Source organism: Schistocerca piceifrons, chromosome 4, assembly GCF_021461385.2.
Source record: "Schistocerca piceifrons isolate TAMUIC-IGC-003096 chromosome 4, iqSchPice1.1, whole genome shotgun sequence".
NCBI classification, from domain to species: domain Eukaryota; kingdom Metazoa; phylum Arthropoda; class Insecta; order Orthoptera; family Acrididae; genus Schistocerca; species Schistocerca piceifrons.
Genome location: NC_060141.1, coordinates 758,371,530 through 758,393,358, shown reverse-complemented (window position 1 = coordinate 758,393,358; position 21,829 = coordinate 758,371,530). Strand labels below are relative to the sequence as shown.

The 21,829-nt window shown below is 41.8% G+C and overlaps 1 protein-coding gene across 1 annotated transcript in view; it reads right to left on the bottom strand.

The window, feature by feature from the left end:
- Positions 1 to 21,829, bottom strand: part of LOC124794893 — a 55,722-nt gene that overhangs the window by 1,980 nt on the left and 31,913 nt on the right. The window contains exons 4-6 of the mRNA XM_047258592.1: positions 19,359 to 19,587; positions 18,333 to 18,488; positions 18,050 to 18,245 (exon numbers count right to left, since the gene is read on the bottom strand). Coding sequence (XP_047114548.1) covers positions 18,050 to 18,245; positions 18,333 to 18,488; positions 19,359 to 19,587 — 581 coding nt within the window. The remainder of the gene's footprint in view (positions 1 to 18,049; positions 18,246 to 18,332; positions 18,489 to 19,358; positions 19,588 to 21,829) is intronic.

The window sequence follows — 21,829 nt, the reverse complement described above, 5'->3', positions numbered from 1 at the left end:
GGAGCGGTTGGCATATAAATCTGGTGTGTTGAAGGCCGTAGATTCAAATATTGTCAAATGCTGTGTAATTTTATTATTTATAAATATGATCAAAAGCCTACTTTTTATTCAATTCATTTGTTTCACTTTATTTTTTTTATTTCTAATACTTTGTCACATCTTTTTCATCGTTGTACTGACTTTTCTACTTGCTCTTATTTTTCTTCCTATTATTCTGGTTTTGTTTGGAATCTGCCTGTGTCACATATAATCTGCAGGACTACTCATCGGTTGGTAATGCAGCAGCACGTCACTAGTGTGAGGATAGTTTCAAGCAACTAGCAATAGTGAGAAATTACAATTCACTTCTAGTACTGAAACTGATTTTTTTTTTTTTTTTTTGTCTCAAGAATGCTCTGGCAGGATAGCTTTAACCACAAAGTGATTGTGATTTTAGTTCTGCTGCTTATTGTTGACTGCCATTTTGTCAGATATATTGAACATCTCTGGATGTGTTACATTAGGACACACGTTTGAATTCAGGGCTACAAAACATGTAGTCAGAAGCACATCAATAATTAGCCTCTTAATATCAGCTGTCGATTGCATTTCTGTCATACCACACAGTGGCCACTTCCAACATTGCTCCATGTAACATGTTAACAGCATTTGTGAAGTGACTCACCACGTTATGTGTGTTGCTTATAAATTGAGCGGCAGCCAGCAGCTGATGTGGCAACACTAGCAGCAAATGACAGACGTCAGTCAATTTTAATCCGACTATAACATTGTCAAATGACTATCAACACAAATCATCAAAATCTCTTATCCCAGTACACTAAGGTAGTGTAATTACACATTAACTTCTGTAAATGATTTTGACAACTGTGTGCTATGGGACAGCCCAATGGTACTCTAATGAAACCAGTAGCCATTTGACAAAATACTAGTCTGACTGTAGACTACAACCAAGTTTTTTCCTCATTTTTTTGCTGTTCCAATTGGACCTTAAGCAATTCCATTCGTTCAGGTGGCTGTGTAGTGGTACAGGAAAACTGGTGTCCCAACATTAAAGGGGTCATGATCCAAGTCTAAACTGTATTCTGAGGCCAATATGAAAGTGCACTATCAATTTATCTATAAATTTAATATTGTGAACCTATTCAGCAGAAAAATAATTTGTTGTGAATTAAATCATTCCAGTGAACAAGGGAGTGAGAGTTATTTCCTTTGCAGTTGCAGAACAGTTACGCAAAAGATTCTCTTATAGGTTACATGAATTAATTGTTAATGAGAATCCACAATTATTTTTAACTATTTATTGAAATGCTTTATGGAAAGTTTGAAATTGCTAACAATGTCCTATGATAATTTTACAATAATTTAAATTTTAACAAAATGACACCAAAACATTTTCTGAACTGAAGATGTTGTTTCTTGTGGCTTCAGAGTTGTTAGTTTTTGAAAGCTTGTATTAACAGCTACTACCAGAATTTCATAAAGTTAACAAGAAATGTTTTTCCAATCAGCTGAAATTAAACATTTTCGTGTATCTCCATTTTATAGTAGTTGATAAATTACTTCCAACACTGAAGATTGATTTATTTATTTTAACAGAAAATATTGCCCCAGTTTACCTCCCACGTTACTGCAAATATCAGTGATATAGATGCAGCATTGAGAAACTGCTAATATCACTGTGACCCCTGTTAGACACTCTACAGAATCTGCAACGTAGTTCGCTCCCATTTTAAAGATACCATAAATCCAACTGTGCCCAGTGATTGAAACAAAGTACATGTCCCATCTTTCTATAAGGAAGATACCGGAAGTGATCCATAAAATACCATCCAATCTTAGTCACATCCATCAGTTGCAGAATCCTAGAACATACTCTGAGCTCAAACACAATGGAGTATCTTGAAGTAAATGACATTCATGGTAACCATTGTGGAGTCCAAAACACTGATCATGAGAAACCCAACTTGCACTCCGACATCCTGAAAGCCATGAATCAAAGATCAGGATAATGTAGAAGTCTTTGACTTGGCACCCCATCAACATTTATTAAAAAATGTACCATTATATAGGGTATCAAACAAGATTTGTGACTGGATTGCACATTACTTGGCACGGTGAGTGCAGCATGTTACCCTTTGGTGGAGTCCTGACTGAAGTAGATGCGACTTCAGATGTGCTATGGAGAAGTTTGCTAGGACCCTTCTGTTCATGTCGTATGCTAATTACCTGGCAGTCAATATTAATAGGAACTTCCAACTTCTCAGATATGTTTCAATATGTGAGGGACACAAGTATAAACCAGAATATCTTAACACAGTTTTACTTGCGATATATACCAATAATTACTGACTTATTTTCTCAACATAGTTTCCATAACAGAAATCCATATTCTGCCTCTGATAAGCAGCTTTCTCATCCTTTCACGTAGAAAACAAATTGGCTGTCCCAGTAGCCAATTGTGAGAGTTCCGTTTGACTGCATCATCATCATCATCATAAAAATGTTCTCTTCCTAGTGCCCTCTTCCGTGGACCAAACAGGGTGGTCACAAGGGAATGTGCGAACTATACGGTGCAATTTGATGAGGTTGCTAATGTAATTCTGTGAGTTTTTCACAAGCAACAACTGTTGCATAGGGCCATGCATTGCTGAGGAGGAGGATGATGATAATGTGAATTGGCTGCAGACTGTTGTGATAAGCAACCTTTCCATCATCCAGCAGTTTGCACTAGTGACTGCATTCATTATCCTTCACCCATGCAAATAGTCAAACAAAAATACATGTTTTCAGTCCCAAAACATGTTGCCTCAACTTTTCAGCTGACAGCATATGCCTTGATTGGTGTCCCCTCTCCATACTCTTCTTTTTGTTCTCTGGTGGTATAGTGATGGACCCATATTTTGTCACAGCATAGTCCAGAAATGCCTCTTTCTTCACAAAAGAAAAGTATTCTGACTACATAACTATCCAGTTATAGGACCAAGTACACCCCCCCCCCCCACACACACACACACACAGAGACAGAGAGAGAGAGAGAGAGAGAGAGAGAGAGAGAGAGAGAGAGAGAGAGAGAGAGACGGACGTTGTATTTTTTATTATGTTGTTTGAGGTACTTCTTGGACAATGTACAGCAGTTGAAGTTGGTCAGCAGATGACTCAATGAGGAGTTTCCAACACTGCACGAACTACAGAAGGATTCCATATGAATAGGTAACATCAAGAATCGACATGGAAGACTATATATTCAAAAACGAATAGCTCAACTATAGCAACTGTGGCTATGGCAACTTTGGGGACCTGATACACATGCTTAAGCTCGCAGTCCGTAGTATCACACAATGTGATAGTCTGGCAGCTAGCACATGAAGTCAGAACTATAGAGTATAGCATCTGAGATGTTAATGTTTATGTGATAACACCAATAGGAACCTCTCCAGGGGACACCAGCTAGACAAAGCACTGTCCCTATGGGTGGAGAGTCTTGCATCTCTGCGTGAAGGTGAGAGCTATGCCGAAGGTAGAGGACCTACTGTCAGAACGGTCACAGCTGATGGATCAGACTAAGAGTTTCCCACAACGTCCCATCTTCCCTATCCAATCCTAGAGCCTTTACCCAATTCCCATTCCCAACCCAAAGGTGTGATGCAATCCGTGCCGAGGGCTGCGTGGCACATGGGAAGATGTGTCACAAATGGAGACTCAGGGATACCTGATGACCTCCCTGAGTAAGTAGCCTTACACCACTTGGGGTATTTGTGGTGTGGACCATGTAGATCCCCAAATCTCGTGGGACCAATATGGACACGACTAAAGAAAATAAATTAAAACAAACTGAGGGACTAACTGAGACCTCAGACACACAAACATCGGGGTCATGACTGAAGGCAGGCATTCCCACTACTGAATTAGGGTCTAGACCTGAGCCAGAGGTGGGAACAGTAACCAAGAAGTTGGATCAGATCAAGATTAAAGCCTTGTCCGGGGCCCAGAGGAGGAAACTACTCGGGCAAAAGAGAAAAAAGGAAGGGAAAGAATGGCTTCCTAAAGACAAGTGGAGTGAATTAAAGGGACTTGAACCTAAGACCCCAAGAAAAAACTGTCTCAGGTTGAAGGGGATACACAGACCCCCAAAATGTCGAAGACAGGCAGCAAGAGGATAAGGGAGGAATCTAGGCTCCCTCCTCCGTGGATAAGTGAGCCCAGAAAAAACCAAGGCAAGAAATAGGGAAACAGACCAATAGTACTGCAGTCTCTGTTTTTAAGATGGCAGTTATCCAGGAAGGCTATCCACTGGTGGCGGCCATCACCTCAGTTCTATCTAGAGTGTGGTGCCCTCATGTTTGTCTGTGAAGGACAAGGTGCCCGTGACATCCCCATGTGAAGATGCAAAGCTGCTGGTCAAGACGGCAGTGGAGCTTTTTAAGACCGCAAAGATATCAATATGGGTACCAGAGATCCTTAAGGAGGTCTCTCCTAAGACTGTTCGAGAAAATAGGTGCCCAGAACCCAAAAGTGTCGACTGAGGACTGGAGGGTGATCAACCAGAAGGTTTTATCAGAAGGACGAACCCTGGTAGTGAAGATTGGAGAGAAGTCCCTGAAGGCGATGCAAGAGCAAGAATTGAAATTGTTTTTACGGTTCTTGCAGGTGAGAGACTGGAGGTACTGCAGATTAATCTGCAGCACAGTAAAGGGGCCTCTGCTGCCCTGAGCTGCTGCCTGGAGAGGCAGGAAGTTGACGTGGCCCTGATACAAGAACCCTACTTATATAAAAAGGGCGTATTAGGCCTCGGTGGCACTGGAGGTCAGCTTAATTATACTAGAAATCTAAGAAACTCCAGAACATGCATCCATGTAAGAAATGGAATTTCTTTAATGCCAATGATCGATTTCTGTTCCAGGGACCTAGTGGCCATTAATGTGAGGATAGTATCACGAGGGAAATTTTATTGCCCTCAGCATACCTTCCTTACGAAGACAGCTCTCCTCCTCCTCCTCCTCCTCCTCCTCCTCCTCCTCCGGAGGTGAGGAGACTGTTAGAGGCTTGCTGTCGGCGGGTGTGGGGACTGGAAGACATATAGGTGGGACTTTGATAAGGAATCCAGTAGTTTGAGGCAGTACCAGAGGCTGCAGGACAACTGCACAATCAAGAAGTGCACAAATAGGAGTGTGTCTTGGAATAATAACTGTTTAGCCTTGTGAGATGTAAAGGACAATGGGCAAAATATCTTGAGGCCCTTGTCAACTACAGCCTTGCAATCGGACAAGTGAAGAAGGCATCCTGGAAGGCATTCTGTGAGGAAGTGGAGAGCACGGCTGCTCAAGTCAGACTTCACAGAATCCTCACTAGAATACCAACCAATCCAGGAGGTACATTGAGGAAGGAGGATGGGGAATATACAAAGACAGCACATGAGATGGTGGAACTGCTCCTCAAAACTCACTTTCCTCAATATGCTCTGCTAGACAACACAGACCAGAATGTGATCCCAGAGAGAGAATTGTTCTCAGGCACTCAAAGAGAGGACTGTGAATTGGCCAAAGAGTGTGTGGACTTCAATAAAATCCAATGGGTGGTGGGAACATTCCAACCTTTCAAGTCACCTGGCCCCTGGCAGGAGAGAATCTCATAAGAGTCCTATGCAGGTTATCTAGGGTTAGCCTAGCAGTAGGAATCACTCCCAATGCTTGGAGGGCAGTGAAGGTTTTCTTCATTCCAAAGCCAGGGAGAATTGATCATACCAAGGCCAAAGATACAAGACCAATCAGTCTGTCTTCCTGCAGCCTCAAAACATTAAAAAAACTAGTTAATGTATATATTGGGAGAGGAGGCTAATTAGGGCTCCTCTACTTTCAAACCAACACACATATCAACCAGGTAAATCATGTGAGACAGCTCTCCAACTCATTGGGAGGGCAGAGAAAGCACTTCACTTCCAAGAAATGGCCCTCTGCATCTTCCTGGATATCGAGAGGGGCCTTCAGTAACATGACTTTTCATCCCAGGGTAAGGGCAGCAGAGGTGCATGACCTAGGAACCACTATATGTAGGTGGACCAGGGCCATACTTAGTGGAAGGAAGGTAGAGGCTACCATGAAGAATGGAAAGATGGTAATTAACACCCATAGAGGTTGCTCACAGGGAGGAATTCTGTCCCGTTTATTGTGGAATCTAGTGGTGAACGATCTCATTGAGGCATTAAATTCCAGACAATGCTGCTGTCAAGGATACGCAGATGACATTGTCATAGTCATACTTGGTAAATTCACTGACACAGTCAGGAATATATAATATATAATACTTGGAAACAGGGAGTAGTGGGAAAAAACAGTTTGACACCTTACCAAAAACAGACCAAGGCATTGGGGCAGGGGTGTACAGGGTTCAGTCAAGACTGGAGGGCATCATCTCTCCAGGAAAACTGGCCTCTGTATTCAAAGCTGAAATTACTGCAATCATGGCATGTGTGGAGAACACGTGTACATGCTACAAGGACCGTAGCATCTACATCTATTCAGACAGCCTTGAAATCACTGGCAGCTCCTGCAATGAGATCTAAGATTGTTGCAGAATGCCACAGGGCTCTGGTGGAGCTAGGGGGAAGAAATAGGGTAAACTAGTGAGTCCCTGGCCACTCAGGGATCTGTGCAATGAACAAACCGACAGATTGGCCAGGATGGGGCAGCGACTCCATTTATTGGACCGGAACGTGTCCTGACAATCACCAAGGCTATGATCAAACTAGAACTACAGAACTGGCTTGGGAAACAGCATGTATAATATTGGACCAAGGTCTATAAACAAAAACATGGGAAGGTAATGATGCCCAATGCATGTTTTAAAAAAGGTCTGTAATCCTGGGATTGAACAGGAAAGAGATCGAACAGGACTGAACTGATGACAGGCCATGGGAATTTCAAAAAACACCTACACATAATGTGTATAACAGAAGAATACCCTAAATGTAGGATCTTTGATGAGTGTGAAGAAACAGCATCACTCGTAATTTTCGAATGCATGGAATTGAGAGCAAAAGTTACAGAATCTTCACGACAACTAGACCCAAAGAAATTGTGTTAAACAAAAAACTGGTACAGGGACTCCTTGCGCTATTTAAGGGCATTGGTTGGCTTTACTAGATATACAGGGAGCAATACCACACAATAAACTGTTTCTGTGCAGGCAGTGGCGGTTAGACCTAAGCTGTTTTAGCTTCTCTGTCAAAATCAAATCAATCCAATCAACACCAATAGGAATGGCACCCCTTTTTTGGCATGCTTTTGGGTTGGTTGGTTCAAAGGGGGGGGGGGGGGGGGAGAAGGGATCCAACTGCGAGGTCATCAGTCCCTTGTTCCCAGTAAAATAATTACACAATGGAAAGAAGAAAAGAAAGGAGACGTACAGCACAACAAGAGGAAGGAAGAATGGCACCAGGACAACCAATGCTACTATGAACAAAAACAGGAAAAGAAAACCACACAGAGAAGCAAGAAACATGTAGAAGGAGTAAGAACAAGAGAGCACATGATTGTGGCTGGCCGACCACGAGAATAAAAAGGAAAAGCCAGCCACTCTGTGACACATTAAAACACCCACCCTAAAAGCATTGGAGTGGAGAACACAAAGGGACAAAGGACATGCGTTAAAACTAAATTAGCCGATGAGGTGTTGTCAGCTAAAATTAATGGCAACGAGTCTGGTAACTGAAAAGTCCGTCGCAGGGCAGCCAAAGGAGGACAGCTCACCCAGATATGGGCCACTGTCAGCCTGGCACCACACCGACACTGAGGTGGGTCATCACGGCACAGGAGGTAGCCTTGTGTCACCCAAGCATGGCCAATGTGGAGCCGGCAGAGAACCAATGAGGCCCTGAGAGAGGCCGCATGGAGGACTGCCACACATTCGTAGACTCCTTAATGGCACCCAGCTTGTTGTGCATGCTGAGGTTATGCCATTTCGTCTTCCAAAGCAGCAAAACCTTATGCTGCAGTACTGAACGCAGGTCAGTTGCAGAGAAGCCGATCTCCATTAGCGGTTTCCGCATAGCGTGTTTGGCCAGACTGTCAGCAAGTTCGTTGCCTGGGATTCCAAAGACAAACAACACTGTACGACCAGACTGTTCCAGGGCATAGATGGACTCCTGGATGGTTGCTATCAAAGGATGACAAGGGTAGCACTGATCGAGAGCCTGTAGGCTGCTCAAGGAGTCAGTACACAGAAGAAACACCTCCCCAGGGCATGAACACATGTACTCAAGGGCATGAGATGTAGCCACCAGCTCGGCAGTGAAAACACTGCAGCCATCGAGCAAGGAATGCTGTTCAATATCTCCTCCATGAACATGCACGAAGCCGACATGAGCATCAGCCATCGAGCCCTCGGTGTAAACCACTTCGTGGCCTCGGTACTTGTCAAGAATCGAGAGGAAGTGGCAGCGGAGATCTGCGGGTTAACCGAGTCTTTAGGGCCATGTGAAAGGTCCTACAGCTGCTGCTAGACCATTAAAGGCCACTAAAAATAGACACACACACATACTACAGAGCCCTGCGGGACCCCATTCTCCTGGGTATGGGGCACACAAACTTTGATCGGATGGCAGACTCTAGGGACACAAGATCATCAGTGGTAGAGCAACCCTGGTGGAAGCCGCCCTGACATGGAGCCAGTAGGCCACGTGACTTCAGGACCCGACCCGACCCAACCCAACCGCTGACAAACCATAAGTTCCAGCACCTTACAAACAATATTGGTCAGGCTGATCGGCCGATAGCTATAGTGAGTTTTTACTGAATTTGAGCACTGGAATGATGGTGCTCTCCCACCATTGCGATGGAAAGACATCGTCTTACCAGATCCGGTTGAGGACGACGAGGAGATGTGTAATCATCTGACTGTGGATCCGATCTGGTCCAGGAGCTGTGTCGGGGCAATGTGCAAGGGCACTGGGAAGCTCCCACTCTGTAAATGGGGAATTATAGAATTCACTGTGGCGTGTAGTAAATGAGAGGACTTTCCCTTCCAGATGCCGTTTGAAAGTGCGAAAGGCTGGGGGTAATTCTCCGACGTAGAGACTCTAGCATAGTGCTCAGAAAAGTGCTCGGCAATCACGTTTGCGTCAGTAGATAACACGCCATTTATGTTAACACTGGGAACACCTGTTGGGGTCTGGCACCCAAAAAACACGTATGATCTTTGCACAGACTTGGAAAGGTGACTTACGGCACCCAATGGTCGAGACATATCTCTACCAACACTCCTGCTTCCATTGTTTAATAAGTTGGTGAACGCGAGCACGGAGCCGTTTTAAGGCTATGAGGTGCCCCAGGGAAGGGTGCCGCTTATGCTGCTGTAGAGCTCACTGACACTCCTTAATTGCTTCAGCAACTTCCAGCGACTGCCAAGGGACTGTCTTTTGCCGGGGCAACCCAAAGAGCGAGGGATCGTGTTTTCTGCCACAGAAATGATTGTTATAGTCACCTGCTCAACCATGACATTGATGTTCCCGTACAAGGGAGCAGCAGAGGTGAAAGTTTCTCAGTCCACCTTGTTTAAAGCCCATCTGGGCAGGTGCCCATGAGCTTGATGCTGGGCAGTGACAGGAAGATGGGGAAGTGGTCACTACCACACAGGTTGTCATGTGCTCTCCAGTGGATAGATGGGAGAAGTCCTGGGCTGCAAATTGATAAATCAATGGCTGAGTAACTACCTCGAACCACAATGAAATGTGTGGCGGCCCCGGTATTTAAGAGGCAGAGGTCGAACTGAGACAGTAAAGTTTCGACATTTCTGCCTCTGCCAGTAAGCACAGTGCCACCCCACAAGGGGCCAGGTTTCCTGGAGGGCAATGCAGAAAGCAGGTGTAAAACTTACAGTTGTTGTAGCTCAGCCAGGCAGTGGAAAAAACCGCCGGCAATTCCACTGGAGGAGACATCATGTGACTGGGAAGGCATGGAACATTCAATGAGGCGGTTTACACCTCATGGTCACCTGCTGTCACCGACGTTTTGCCTGAGCAGCCTATACCCATTTTGTCTGAGGGTCCATCGTGATCTAGGTCCTAGCAGATGCCAGAATCTGCCACCTCATCCATAGATGCAGAGCTTGGAGGTAGCGGTGGTGTGGGTGCCATTGCAATTCCCTTGGTCTTTGAGACTTTCTTTTTGGATTTCTCTCACTTTTCCTTGGGTTTCCCTGGCTGGGAGGACTTCAGTCTCCGGGACTGATGATGAGCATGAAGCCCTGTGACCAGCTAGCAGAAACCTGGGAATGTAGTGACCCAAGGGATCCCTTCCTAGCGAGAGCAGCCAAAGAAGTTGTACGCTTTTCCGGCTTAGAAGTGGGGATAGACATCCCTGATGGTTGGGGGGGGGGGGGGAGAGGGGGGAGGTGTGTTGCTCCTGAAATAGGTGGTGCAGGAGTTACAGGGAGGGTAGTGTCCCCCACCATCAAGGGGGCAGGTGTAGTCTTCTGGCTCCGAGAGGTGAATGGGGTTGACAGAACTGATGGGGCTACAACTGTTGTAACGGCAGTGTAAGGGGCGTAACATGCTGTCATGCATACAGGATGTAGACTTTCAAATTTCATCTTAGCCTCAGTGTAGGTCAGTCTGTCCAGGGTCTTGTACTCCATGATTTTCCTTTCTTTCTGGAGAATCCTGCAGTCTGGCGAGCAAGGCGAATAGTGTTCTCCACAGTTGACACAGATGGGACGCAGGGCACATGGAGTATTGGGATGTGATGGGCATCTGCAATCTTGAAATGTGACACTGGAAGTACAGCAGGAAGACATATGACCAAACTTCCAACATTTAAAGCACCGCATCAGGGAAGGGATATAGGGTTTTACATCACAGCGGTAGACCATCACATTGACCTTCTCGGGTAATGTATCACCCTCTAAGGCCAAGATGAAGGCACTGGTGGCAAACTGATTATCCCTCGGACCCTGGTGGACACGCCAAATGAATTGTACACCTCGCCGTTCTAAATTGACGCACAGCTCATCGTCAGACTGCAAAAGAAGGTCCCTGTGAAATCTCATTTTGGACAAGCCCTCCAGCTCCCCAAACTTATGCTACACAACTCTTCCAAAAGAAACAACATTCAGTTCTTTATTACGTGTTTTGTAGCTGTGATTCATTGACATTGAACTGTGCCTCAAAAAGACTTAATACAGAAAGTTAATAATTTCAAGGACTTCAGAAATCTAGAATAGGAGTCTTCAAAGGGAACTAATTCCTCAAGAGTGAAAAATAGCATCTATTCAAACACATACTGCAATCATGAGCATCATTCTCTCAATTTTTACTTGACTGTTGACAATGAAGTCATCAGTGGGAGCATGAAGCCCAAACTGGGAAAGGATATCAACTTAGTCCTCTCAAATTAACCACCTCAGCATTCATTTCAAATGATTTGGAGCAATAACAGAAAACTGAAATCTGGATGTTTACACAAGGGATTTGAATATCTGTCCTTCCCTGTGCCACCTTACTCATTTCAATACAGTATGAGAATAATAATGTTCAAATAATACCAGCTAGTCCAAATACCATACTCCGAAAATTCTCAACAGCAATGAAACAGATAAGCAGTTATCCTCCTCAAACCCTTGCTAACCAGAGCACAAAATAAACTAGAGTATTTACTTCTTGTGACGTGTGAGTGCAACAAAATTTTACATCTAAAACTATGTGTTTATGCCATGACATATTTCATTAAACTATCCATTCAGTGGCAGTGACCTGAAAGGTTACTACAGATATGTCCTTGTGCGCAATGGTTATTATTATTATTAGTGGTTTAGGACCCTAAATGGTGAGGTAATGTGTGCCCTTGCATCGAATAGAGAGATTTGAAAACTCAACTGCATCAACACAAGAACTCAAAATACAATTGTGACATTGCAAGATCCATTAAAAAAAAAAAAAAAAAGCCATAAAAGTCAGACAAACTAGAATAATTAGATAAAATATAAGACAAAATAACTACACATACACTGTTAGGAAGCAGACAGATTACTGTGGCTGGATGACTTCGTAGAAATAATGGGTGACAAAAGCCACTGAAATCTTGTACCCAACATTTTGGAAAGCAGTCCCAAAAAACACTCAGAATCTTAAAATATGAATCACCCTTGCCTCTTTATCAGTTAAAATAGAGGGTAAGCCATACAGGAGATCCAGGTCTGTTCTTAGATCATGATAAAACACACTCAATAAAAGCATGTTGTATTGACAATTGTTCCACATCTGACATCTCGACATAACAGAAAGCCATGTGTCAATGGGCAATGTCCCACTTTTAAGCCTTGTGAAGGCTACTTCTTCAGTTTATTGTGGTTGGAAGGAGGTAAGCCATAGTTGCACTCGGGGTTTCACTGACCACAGCTTATTATTTATCTACTTTCAGCCACTAAATCTCCTACCAACAGATGGTCTTCTGAGTGACATGTATGGTAACAGCCTGCAGGAGGACCAAACAGGACAAGCAGGATGTGGAAGGGAACAAACCTCCTTGGCAGCTGCATCTTGAAGTTCATTTCCCAGGATCTCTAAGTGCCCTGAAATCCAGCATAAAATTATTTCTTTTTCCTACCTTTACAAGAGAAGGAGAGCATCCTGCACTTTTTGCAATATTCAATCTGTTGGGTACATCTGACCAAAAGCAAAGAGGACACTTTGGAAATCCGAATCAATGAATTTCTTGCCACAATGGAATCTCATCTGCTCCAGTGCCCTCAGCATAGCTAACTCTTCCACACAGTAAGCTGTAAGCTGTTCTGGAAGTCTTATCCTAATGATAATGCCCGAGAACACGATACAGCTGATATAAAATCCTCCATCCATCTGTGTAAACACTAATAAAATGTGAAAAGCAATTTAACATCTCATTAAACTTAAAATTAAGAATATATCCTGGGGGTATAATTCTTATCGTATTAGGCCTCTTTAGTACCCAAGGGTTCCCTACTCTACCTCTGACTTTGGACCTGGCTGCCTTCCCACCTATACCAACTCAAGGCTCTCCCTCAGATATCCTGAGTGGTCTTGTCACCCATGTACAGTTACGGAACATTACAGCTGAGATGGATGCTGTCCATTCTGGAACAGAGCGAGTCCTACATGCCCGCGTGAGGTGGCGGCAGTTAACTGTGGAGGCCCACCAGCCTCAGCACACAAGCTATCAACTCGACTCATGTGATAAATTCCTGTTGACAGCCTAATACCCTAATGGTGAACCACATACAGCATTTTGAGATAGAAAGGCCTTCCTGGTCCATATAGTTGTCATCCATATTCAAGCCAGGGTAACTCAAAGGCTTAATAAAGTTGGAGAAGATATGCCCTATTGGCTCCAAGACCTATGACTGATGCATTTAATGATGTTTGAAACCTTGAGGCACCTCAGTTTTAGTTTCTTACGGTGAGGCAGCAATATTAGCCTCTCATTAAAAGTCAGGCACAGATATTTCACCATTTCCTTAAAAGCAGGAATGGTATCTCCCAGTTCTAAAAAGATAAAAAGAGCAGGAGTAAATAAAAACAAGACTTTCAGTGTTCTCCAAATAGAATTTAAAACCACTGGTTTTGCTTATTCCTCCAACTGTCTAATCGCCAACTACAATTGCCAAAGAGTCATTGCAAAGCTGGAGGAGACACAGAAGATGGAGAAGTCATCCACATACAAGGAACATGGTACAGGACTCATTACTGTGGACATAATACTGTCGATGCCATTACACTTTAAACACTCCCTTGAGGGATAAGATATCTTTCTAATAGGAAGGACTGTATGAATGCTCGAAGACATCCACAGAAAGCCCATGCATAAAGCTGCAACAAAATATTATGCCTGTCTTAAAATCTAGGAATACACAAACAAGGAGTTACTTATGCAGGAAAGCTTGCTGAATGACCATTTCAAGCAGTCTGGTTATCGAGTGCGGAGTGAAGCCTCCTGAACTCTCAATGGGAGTGACAGTAGTGATGTAGTTTCAAGAACCCACACTAGGTGCTAATTTACCATATTCTCCAGTCTTTCCTACACAGATTCAGAGACTGATGCAGTGTTAATTATTGGGGTTAGTCCAATTCCTTCCATAGTTTTAAAAAAATCATAATTATAGATTCTTCCCACAAGTTGGGAAAGTCTCCTTCATCCAAATATCACTAAAGAGTTGATCAACTGTTTTGACATGCTGTACAACTGGGCGCAGTATGACGAGCTACTGACAATGCAAACTAACTCCGTGAGGGAGAAAAGCTGGTTGTCCACTGTGCTCCACCACAAGAGAAGAAATGCCTAGTTTTTTAACTGTTTCATAGAAAACAATACGAATATGTTTTAAGCAGTAAAGGAATGATTTTGATGTCTCACACTAATGCACCACTTGAGTGAACAATACTATTTCTTCCTTGTATAGGTATATTTACATATGACCAGCAAGAGCATAAATTGGTCCAACTAGCCAGTAAGAGGAAGACTTATCCATATTCAAAGACAGGTTTTGATCTGATGACACATGATTGTTCCTCAATTCCCCCTTAGTTAAAAACTGACACTGAACTGTGGATTCCAAAAAGAGCTAAAAATTTGGAAGAGAGAGTTTACTGTAGTGATAATACTCATGACTATCAACTATATTACGAAATTGTTGAAAAACAAAGCATTAATATCACTGTTCAACCATAAGTAATTTTTTTCTCACACAGGAACCACAAATTTTAACGGACCTCTGTTTTATCTTCTGTAAACTTTTCAGTCTTGTTAATATTGTAAACCCAACCACTGCTGTCATAAAACTAATTTCTTTTTAACTCACCCACAAAGGAACTTTAATTTTTTTGCTAAGTTATACTGTTAACTTTGTCCTTTCTGACTATTAATGTCAGTTTCCCCAAAAGCTATTTTGAATGGGGTTGAGGGCAGCAGTGATGAGAATAGCTGCTCACTACCTATCAATCCACGACACATTCTGAAACGTAACAGCAATACCTAAATGACTGGAATAAGCACCAGTCCACAAAAATTTAATCTACCACAGAAGCTCATGTAGCATCACTTTCTAAAAAAATTACTGTTATTCACAAATTCCTCTAAACCTGCTGTCCACATAGCAGTTAGTCTAATATTCAAAAGGATCGAAATGTAGGACAGAATGACATCATACAGCTTTTAACCGCCATCTGGTAGCTAATTCTGTGGAGATGGGTGGTAGTGCACATTTCTTTTTTAAATTAACAGAACTATTACCACTGTATAATGACATCAGTTACACCTAATTGCATCATAACAGGTCCCTGTGTTGTCATGACATACTCTAGATAAAAATCTTCACAGTACCCATCCCTGTGGTAGACATCCTGCAACTAAAAGGTCGGTATATAAAAATTACAAAGAACCCAACAGCATTAATACTGAAAGTCTACACTAATAAAAACATTGGAACATGAAAGGCAGGGAGAGAGAGATATGGGCCAAAGGAAGAGCATTCTGAAATTTAAAAGGAAACCCCAAAGAAGCTGTTAATGTTTATCACATAACACAGAAGAGCACCAACGTCCATAAATTAAGATAATCTTCCATGAAAAAACATGGCAACTTTATGTGGAACTAACTATGGCTGGGCAAGATGAGACCTGGGTGGACCGACAGTACAAGATCACTTAGTTTGAATGCAACAGCCTATGAGGGTAAAGTCTTAGGAAGTGCCAATGATTATTTGTTGTTTGTTTTTGGTGCACAATATTTTAGTCACAGTAAATATTTGGATATTATACATAGCCTGATCACTTGCATATTTGAGGTTGGTCACAATTAGTAGGAGGAGGGCCAAGTGTTTAAATGTTACACACAGAATCACTTCATGGCCACAGATACGGTACCACAACAGTACGGGCAATGTCAACACAGTGCCAGGCCTGATACCTTGCTTCTTAAGACAATGTTATGTTCGCTTTTACACAATATAAATGTCTGGTCTACACCAGTGGCAATCTTGCAATGGAATATGAATTTGTTTCATGTGTATTTGGAACTGGGTCACCAGAAGATGCATAATAATGACTGCAGCTGCAGACCTGGTTGAATACCTACAATATAATTGCATTGTGCGTCTGGATTGGACACCTGACTCCCTGACAAAATCAGTTTAACCCAACACACTATGTGACATAACACTATGAAATCATCCTAGCTTGTATTTTCTACTCCAATTAACAATTAACTTTTTCTTCTAATTTTTCTTCTAGTTTCAATTCAGTTACCTGTGTGGTATGTGACACACAAATATTTCAAATGATTAAGTGTACTATCTCACACAAATTTGTTATCCTTATAATTTGAATGCGTTTATTCAATAGGCTACATAGTTTTTATTAGAGTATCATTAATTAAAAGACGTGGCTAACTGAAGTTACAGTAATGACATTTGGTGGATAAAACATTTTCAGATAACTGAAATCTTCTCTCTCTCTGGAAACATGTTTCGATTTCTTGAAAACTAATTAACTTTTAAGATGTTTGTAACTAAACTTCGAGAATAGATACACTATTGGCTTTCATGCCATAGCTCTATTAAATTCCAAGATTTGACACTATTTTTGCTACCCATGTATTAATGAATCCAATGACACCCCTCACTAATTAAGCCACTAATTAGATTTTCATCTACATCTACATGAATACTCTGCAAATCACATTTAAGTGTCCGGCAGAGGGTTCACCAAACCAGCTTCATAATTCTCTATTATTCCAATCTTGCATAGCGTGTGGAAAGAACAGAACACCTATATCTTTCTGTACGAGCTTTGATTTCCCCTTATTTTATCGTGGTGATCATTTCTCCCTATGCAGGTCGGCATCAACAAAATAGAAAGTTGGTGACTGGAATTTCGTGAGAAGATTGCTCTGCAATGGAAAAGCCTTTGTTTTAATGGTGTCCATCCCAAATCATGCATCATTTCAGTGACACTATCTCCCCTATTTCATGATAATACAAAACATGCTGCCCTTTTCTGAACTTTTTCGATGTACTCAGTCAATCCTATCTGGTAAGGATATCACACCAGGCAGCAGTATTCCAAACGAGGACAGACAAGCATAGTGTAGGCAGTCTCCTTGTATAGTTTATTGTAATGTATTCAAAGAGAGTCACAGGCTGTGTTATCAGACCCCAATTTGTCATTGCCACATATTCAGTGGTAATGTAATGTGAAACACACAACTTAAAAGTGTAATCTCTGCTGAGCCCATCAATCAAACACTCAATGAGAATGCTACGAGGTACATTGAGACTGCTGAGAGAAAGACTGGCAAACCATGTATGAAAAAATGTTTTATCTTGAATGGTTGATGAGAGGCAGTTGCCCAGGGAGCTCCTCACAGTGGACATTTTGGCAATGTTTGATAATAGCAAGCACCACAACCTTATCAGCTTGTTTGTGGCATTCAGCCTACAAGGGTTCACTTTAATTTCAATTTTTGCTGTGTTTTGTTGAATGAAAAAGACAGCATACCTATTTTTTCAGTTTAAGAGAGATAGGATCAGCAAAATTATTTTCAGCCAATACAACAATGACATTATGTATAATTGAGATGTGTCAATTGTTGCTTGTAACATGCCCTGCTTTCAGAAATGCATTTCCGCATTTCATAATAATCGACATGCAGTCTTTCTTGTAGTATGGAAAATTACTTCCTGTACAACCCCTATGTTACATGGAAAGCGTTCTTCACAATTCACTCAAGTACGAAGAATCCTAATCAGTGGAAACAAACTATAGCAGTATTCGTACAAAAATTTACTCCTCTCCATCAAGTATGTTGAAGTTTGAATATTTATTAAATATAAAGGCCTGGCACAAACAGTCAAATTATCACAGCACAGAAATATTTTTAGATATCAGCATGCTTTAAAGAGCTTTCACGAACCCTCACAGCAAATTATAAACAAAACAAAAAAATCTGAAATTAAGTGCAAAATCCACAGAAACTAGAGATTTAACAGTATGAATAAGTTTTAAAATATAGTGGTTATTAACACTCACCTTTGATCCTTCTGCACAATAACCTTGCAGAAAACTCTCACATATAACTGCTTTGGAATTAAGTTTTACATGTAGGTATGGGCAATTTTCACGAGTGCAACACCCTTCTAAAAAATATTTGCAAGTTGGCATTTTTTCTGGCACAATCTGATGTGACAGGGGGCAGTTGTCTATGCTACATTCTCCCTGAAGAAACCTATTAAGAAAAAGCATGAAATCCTTTCTTTTGTTCTTGCTGAAGCATCATTACTTAAATTCTGCAGAAGTAAGAATGACAATTTACCTCTTGCAAACAGCAATCTGTTTTGGATCATGGACAAGTTGACACATCCCTTTGTCTTTTCTGGGACATTTACCAAATCGACGATAAAACGCACAAGGTTGATTAATTTTTCTCAGTTTGTTAGTAAGCATTGCAATGCTTTTATTTTTGGCATGGCTGAAATCAAGATAGTGTCAATAACATTTTTGTATTTAGTTTGTTAACAAAGCTATGTTTCTTTAGATAATTGCAATAATTATGAACCAAATAACAGAGACAACACTACTCGGCATTTTACTGCCCTTTTGATACAAAGGTCTGCACAATGAAGAACAATGATTACAGTTCAAAGTTGAAACCATTCTAGCAGCAAATGTGAAATTAGACCAGAGGCTACCAAACATGGGATGTGAGCAGAAAAATTATCATTATATAATTAATCCAGATTAAAATTGGTCCAAGGTATGTGAAGAAGGGAGGAACTGTCTTCATCTTGGTTCTGAGTGACCTGCCTCTACTCTGTCCCCTCCCCCCCCCCCCCCCCCAATTCCTCGAACCCTTCTTTAACTTCTCATTTGGAAGAAAGTACGTGTAGTTCTGCAAGCTAGGAGTTATGTTTACTTTATATGTTTTTCTATTGAATGTAGCCTACTGGAAGGCACGTGGTCTGAATGTAAGAAGCCCTTCTGCCTATAAATTTCTGAATGAATTTTCCCTTTTTTCCTTTATATGTTATATAAACACTTGCTATGAAAAAAAAAAAAAAAAAAAAAAATCAGAGCAAATAAAGCTTCCCATAATTTTGAAAATATCCACTCTTTGAAACAATACAGCTGCACTAAATGATGTGTGTAGATTTTTAAGATTATTCAGCAAATTCTTCCTCCTTTCTCATAGCTAGCATGCAACAAAGAACATAAAATGAACCATATCACTATAAAACTAACGCTAATATTATTAAGAACATAAGTTATAATGTACCTATGGTGCAGTATCAATGGTGCACCAAATACTACAAAGGCTATAATTAATGCAAATAAAACTTACTTCACAATACTCCTTGCTGTATGTGTATTTGTTCTCACCAAAAGGCTGGATGATTTTTGTACAAACGTTACTCCACCAATGTAAACTCTCTTCAATGGCAAAGGTTTTCCATCTTTCGGACAATTATTATTCGTATTTTGAGGAACTTGCCTCAATGTTTTTCCCTTTGCATCCATAATAAACTTGTTTCCTCTAATGTAAATTGTTCGTGATTTATCTGTCTTATGACCTGCAGACAATTTCTCTGATGAATACAGGGGTATCACGTAACATCATGAACATACACATTAACACAATGGAAATTGGTGATATAAGGCAACTATGCAGTTATTCAAAATCCGAGGTCATTCTGTAACTTGAATACACAATTTAAAGCAGCAACAATTTTACATCTATGTCTGAAACTGTTTACTTCCTACGTGCCCATTTTTATTTATTTAAAAGGATGAGAGAGAGAGAGAGAGAGAGAGAGAGAGAGAGAGAGAGAGAGGGGGGGGGGGGGGAGGGGGGAGGGGGGGGGGGGGCTGCTGGCACAGGACAGGGAGATAAGTCAGCCATTAACCTTGACTTTATCTAAGTGACCACTTCAGGATCAAAAAAATGATTAAGGAAACTTTTGAAGACCTAAATTAGGAACTTTTAACACTGTTTGAATTCTACTCTTTTTCATCCTCATATCTCAGAAGCCAAAAATAGTCTGCCCAAAGAAAAACTAAACTGATGAAGCTCAAAGGTCTTCTCAGAGTGTTGCAGTTGATCTCTCTTCACTGTTGACAGGTGTACACGCACCCAAACACTATCCCTAAGGAGGGGCTCCTCTAGCTGAAATACTTCCATGTGCACAACACACACAGTCTGCTATCCTAGTAGGCACTTTCTGTGGATAGTGCATGCCAACCTACTAAGGGAGGCCCTACAATTTTCCACACAACAGCGGATGCCAAGAAACTTCGCATCCAAAATAGATGCAGAATCATCCACAACACTGGTTGAGCTCTTCCACTCATCTTCAAACCATACAACCATCATCATTTCTAGTCTTCAACTGTTTCACCAACCATCTCTAGGAATCCATGTGGCAAGCTTCATTCATGCCGACATTACTGCTACCTGCAGCTAGTTGCACCCTGTGGGTTCACTACCAGCTTGGTCTCCTCCAAATCTTGGAGAAGACCTACCGGCAAGCATACAGGCTGCTCACTGGCATTCTTTCCCAACCGGCCTCCTATTTGCCTGAGGAGCTCCATTACCAGCCTAATGGTGCTTCCAAGACCCCAGCAAACCCATGGATCCTTCTGCCGCCATCAGTCCTGATGCAGGTGGGAACTGAGGCATAGTCTCCCTGCTGGACAGGTCCATTATCTTGATTCTTAGTTCATTACTGAGAAATGTTGTGAATGTATCCTGTGTTAAAATAAGTGAATCAATCTGATGAGACAGCTAGAGCCATAGGGCCATCAGTGCCATTAATCTTTATTCTCCTGGTTGTGATTGGCTGCCCACTTCAACTGAGGCTCTCCCATGGAAGTCACACAGCCCAAGCAATGGAAACCTGGAATGGAGAGTGTGGCATGGAGTCCCCATGTCTACGTTGACATCAAACTGAGCATCCGTTGATCAGCATCCTATGCTCACCACAGAGATAATCACAAAAAGTTCCAAGATCACAAGGTTTGGAGGGGAGGGAGGGGGGGGGGGGGCGAGGCTTGAGAAAGGGAATACAGGCACCTAAAAAAACTGACAAAGTGCAAAGTGGCAAATCACGAATGATTAGAGGAGAAAGGCAAAACTGTAGAAGAATGCACAACCTTAGGAAGAACAGAAGTCGCATACAAAAAAATTAAGGAAAACTTTGGAGAAAACAGAAGCAACTGTATGAATATCGAGAGCTCATGGGAAGGAGACAGTAGTAGAGAGACGGAAGATCTAATAATGTGAGAAGAATGACATAGCACTGAAAGGACAAAATCTAAACAAAACAACTGGAGAAGACAATATTCCCCCAGAATTAATGAGATTCTTTTGTGAGCCAACTATGAAAAGAACTATTCCTTCCAGTATGCAAAATAGGTACAGGCAAAGTATCCAGAGACTACAAGAAGAATGTCATTTGATTCAATTCCAAAAAATGCAAGTGCTGACAGCTGTGAACATTACTGAATCACCAGTCTAATACGTCAGGTTTGCAAAATATCAAGCCGAAGGCAGGGAATCAGGTTGGGTTCATATTTCATATGAAGGAACATGTCAAGCAATACTGATAACACTGTTTTATAAGACTGCAGAACGTCAAACCCACATTCATAGCATTTGTACAATTAGAGAGCTCCTGCCACTATTGACTGGAATACAGTCTGCCATTCTGAATGTAGCTGGTATAAAATACAAGAGTGGAAAAGTCATCTGTAACTTGCACAGAAATCCGAGGACAGATGTAAGAGTCTAACGTACGAAACAGAAGCAGCAGTTGT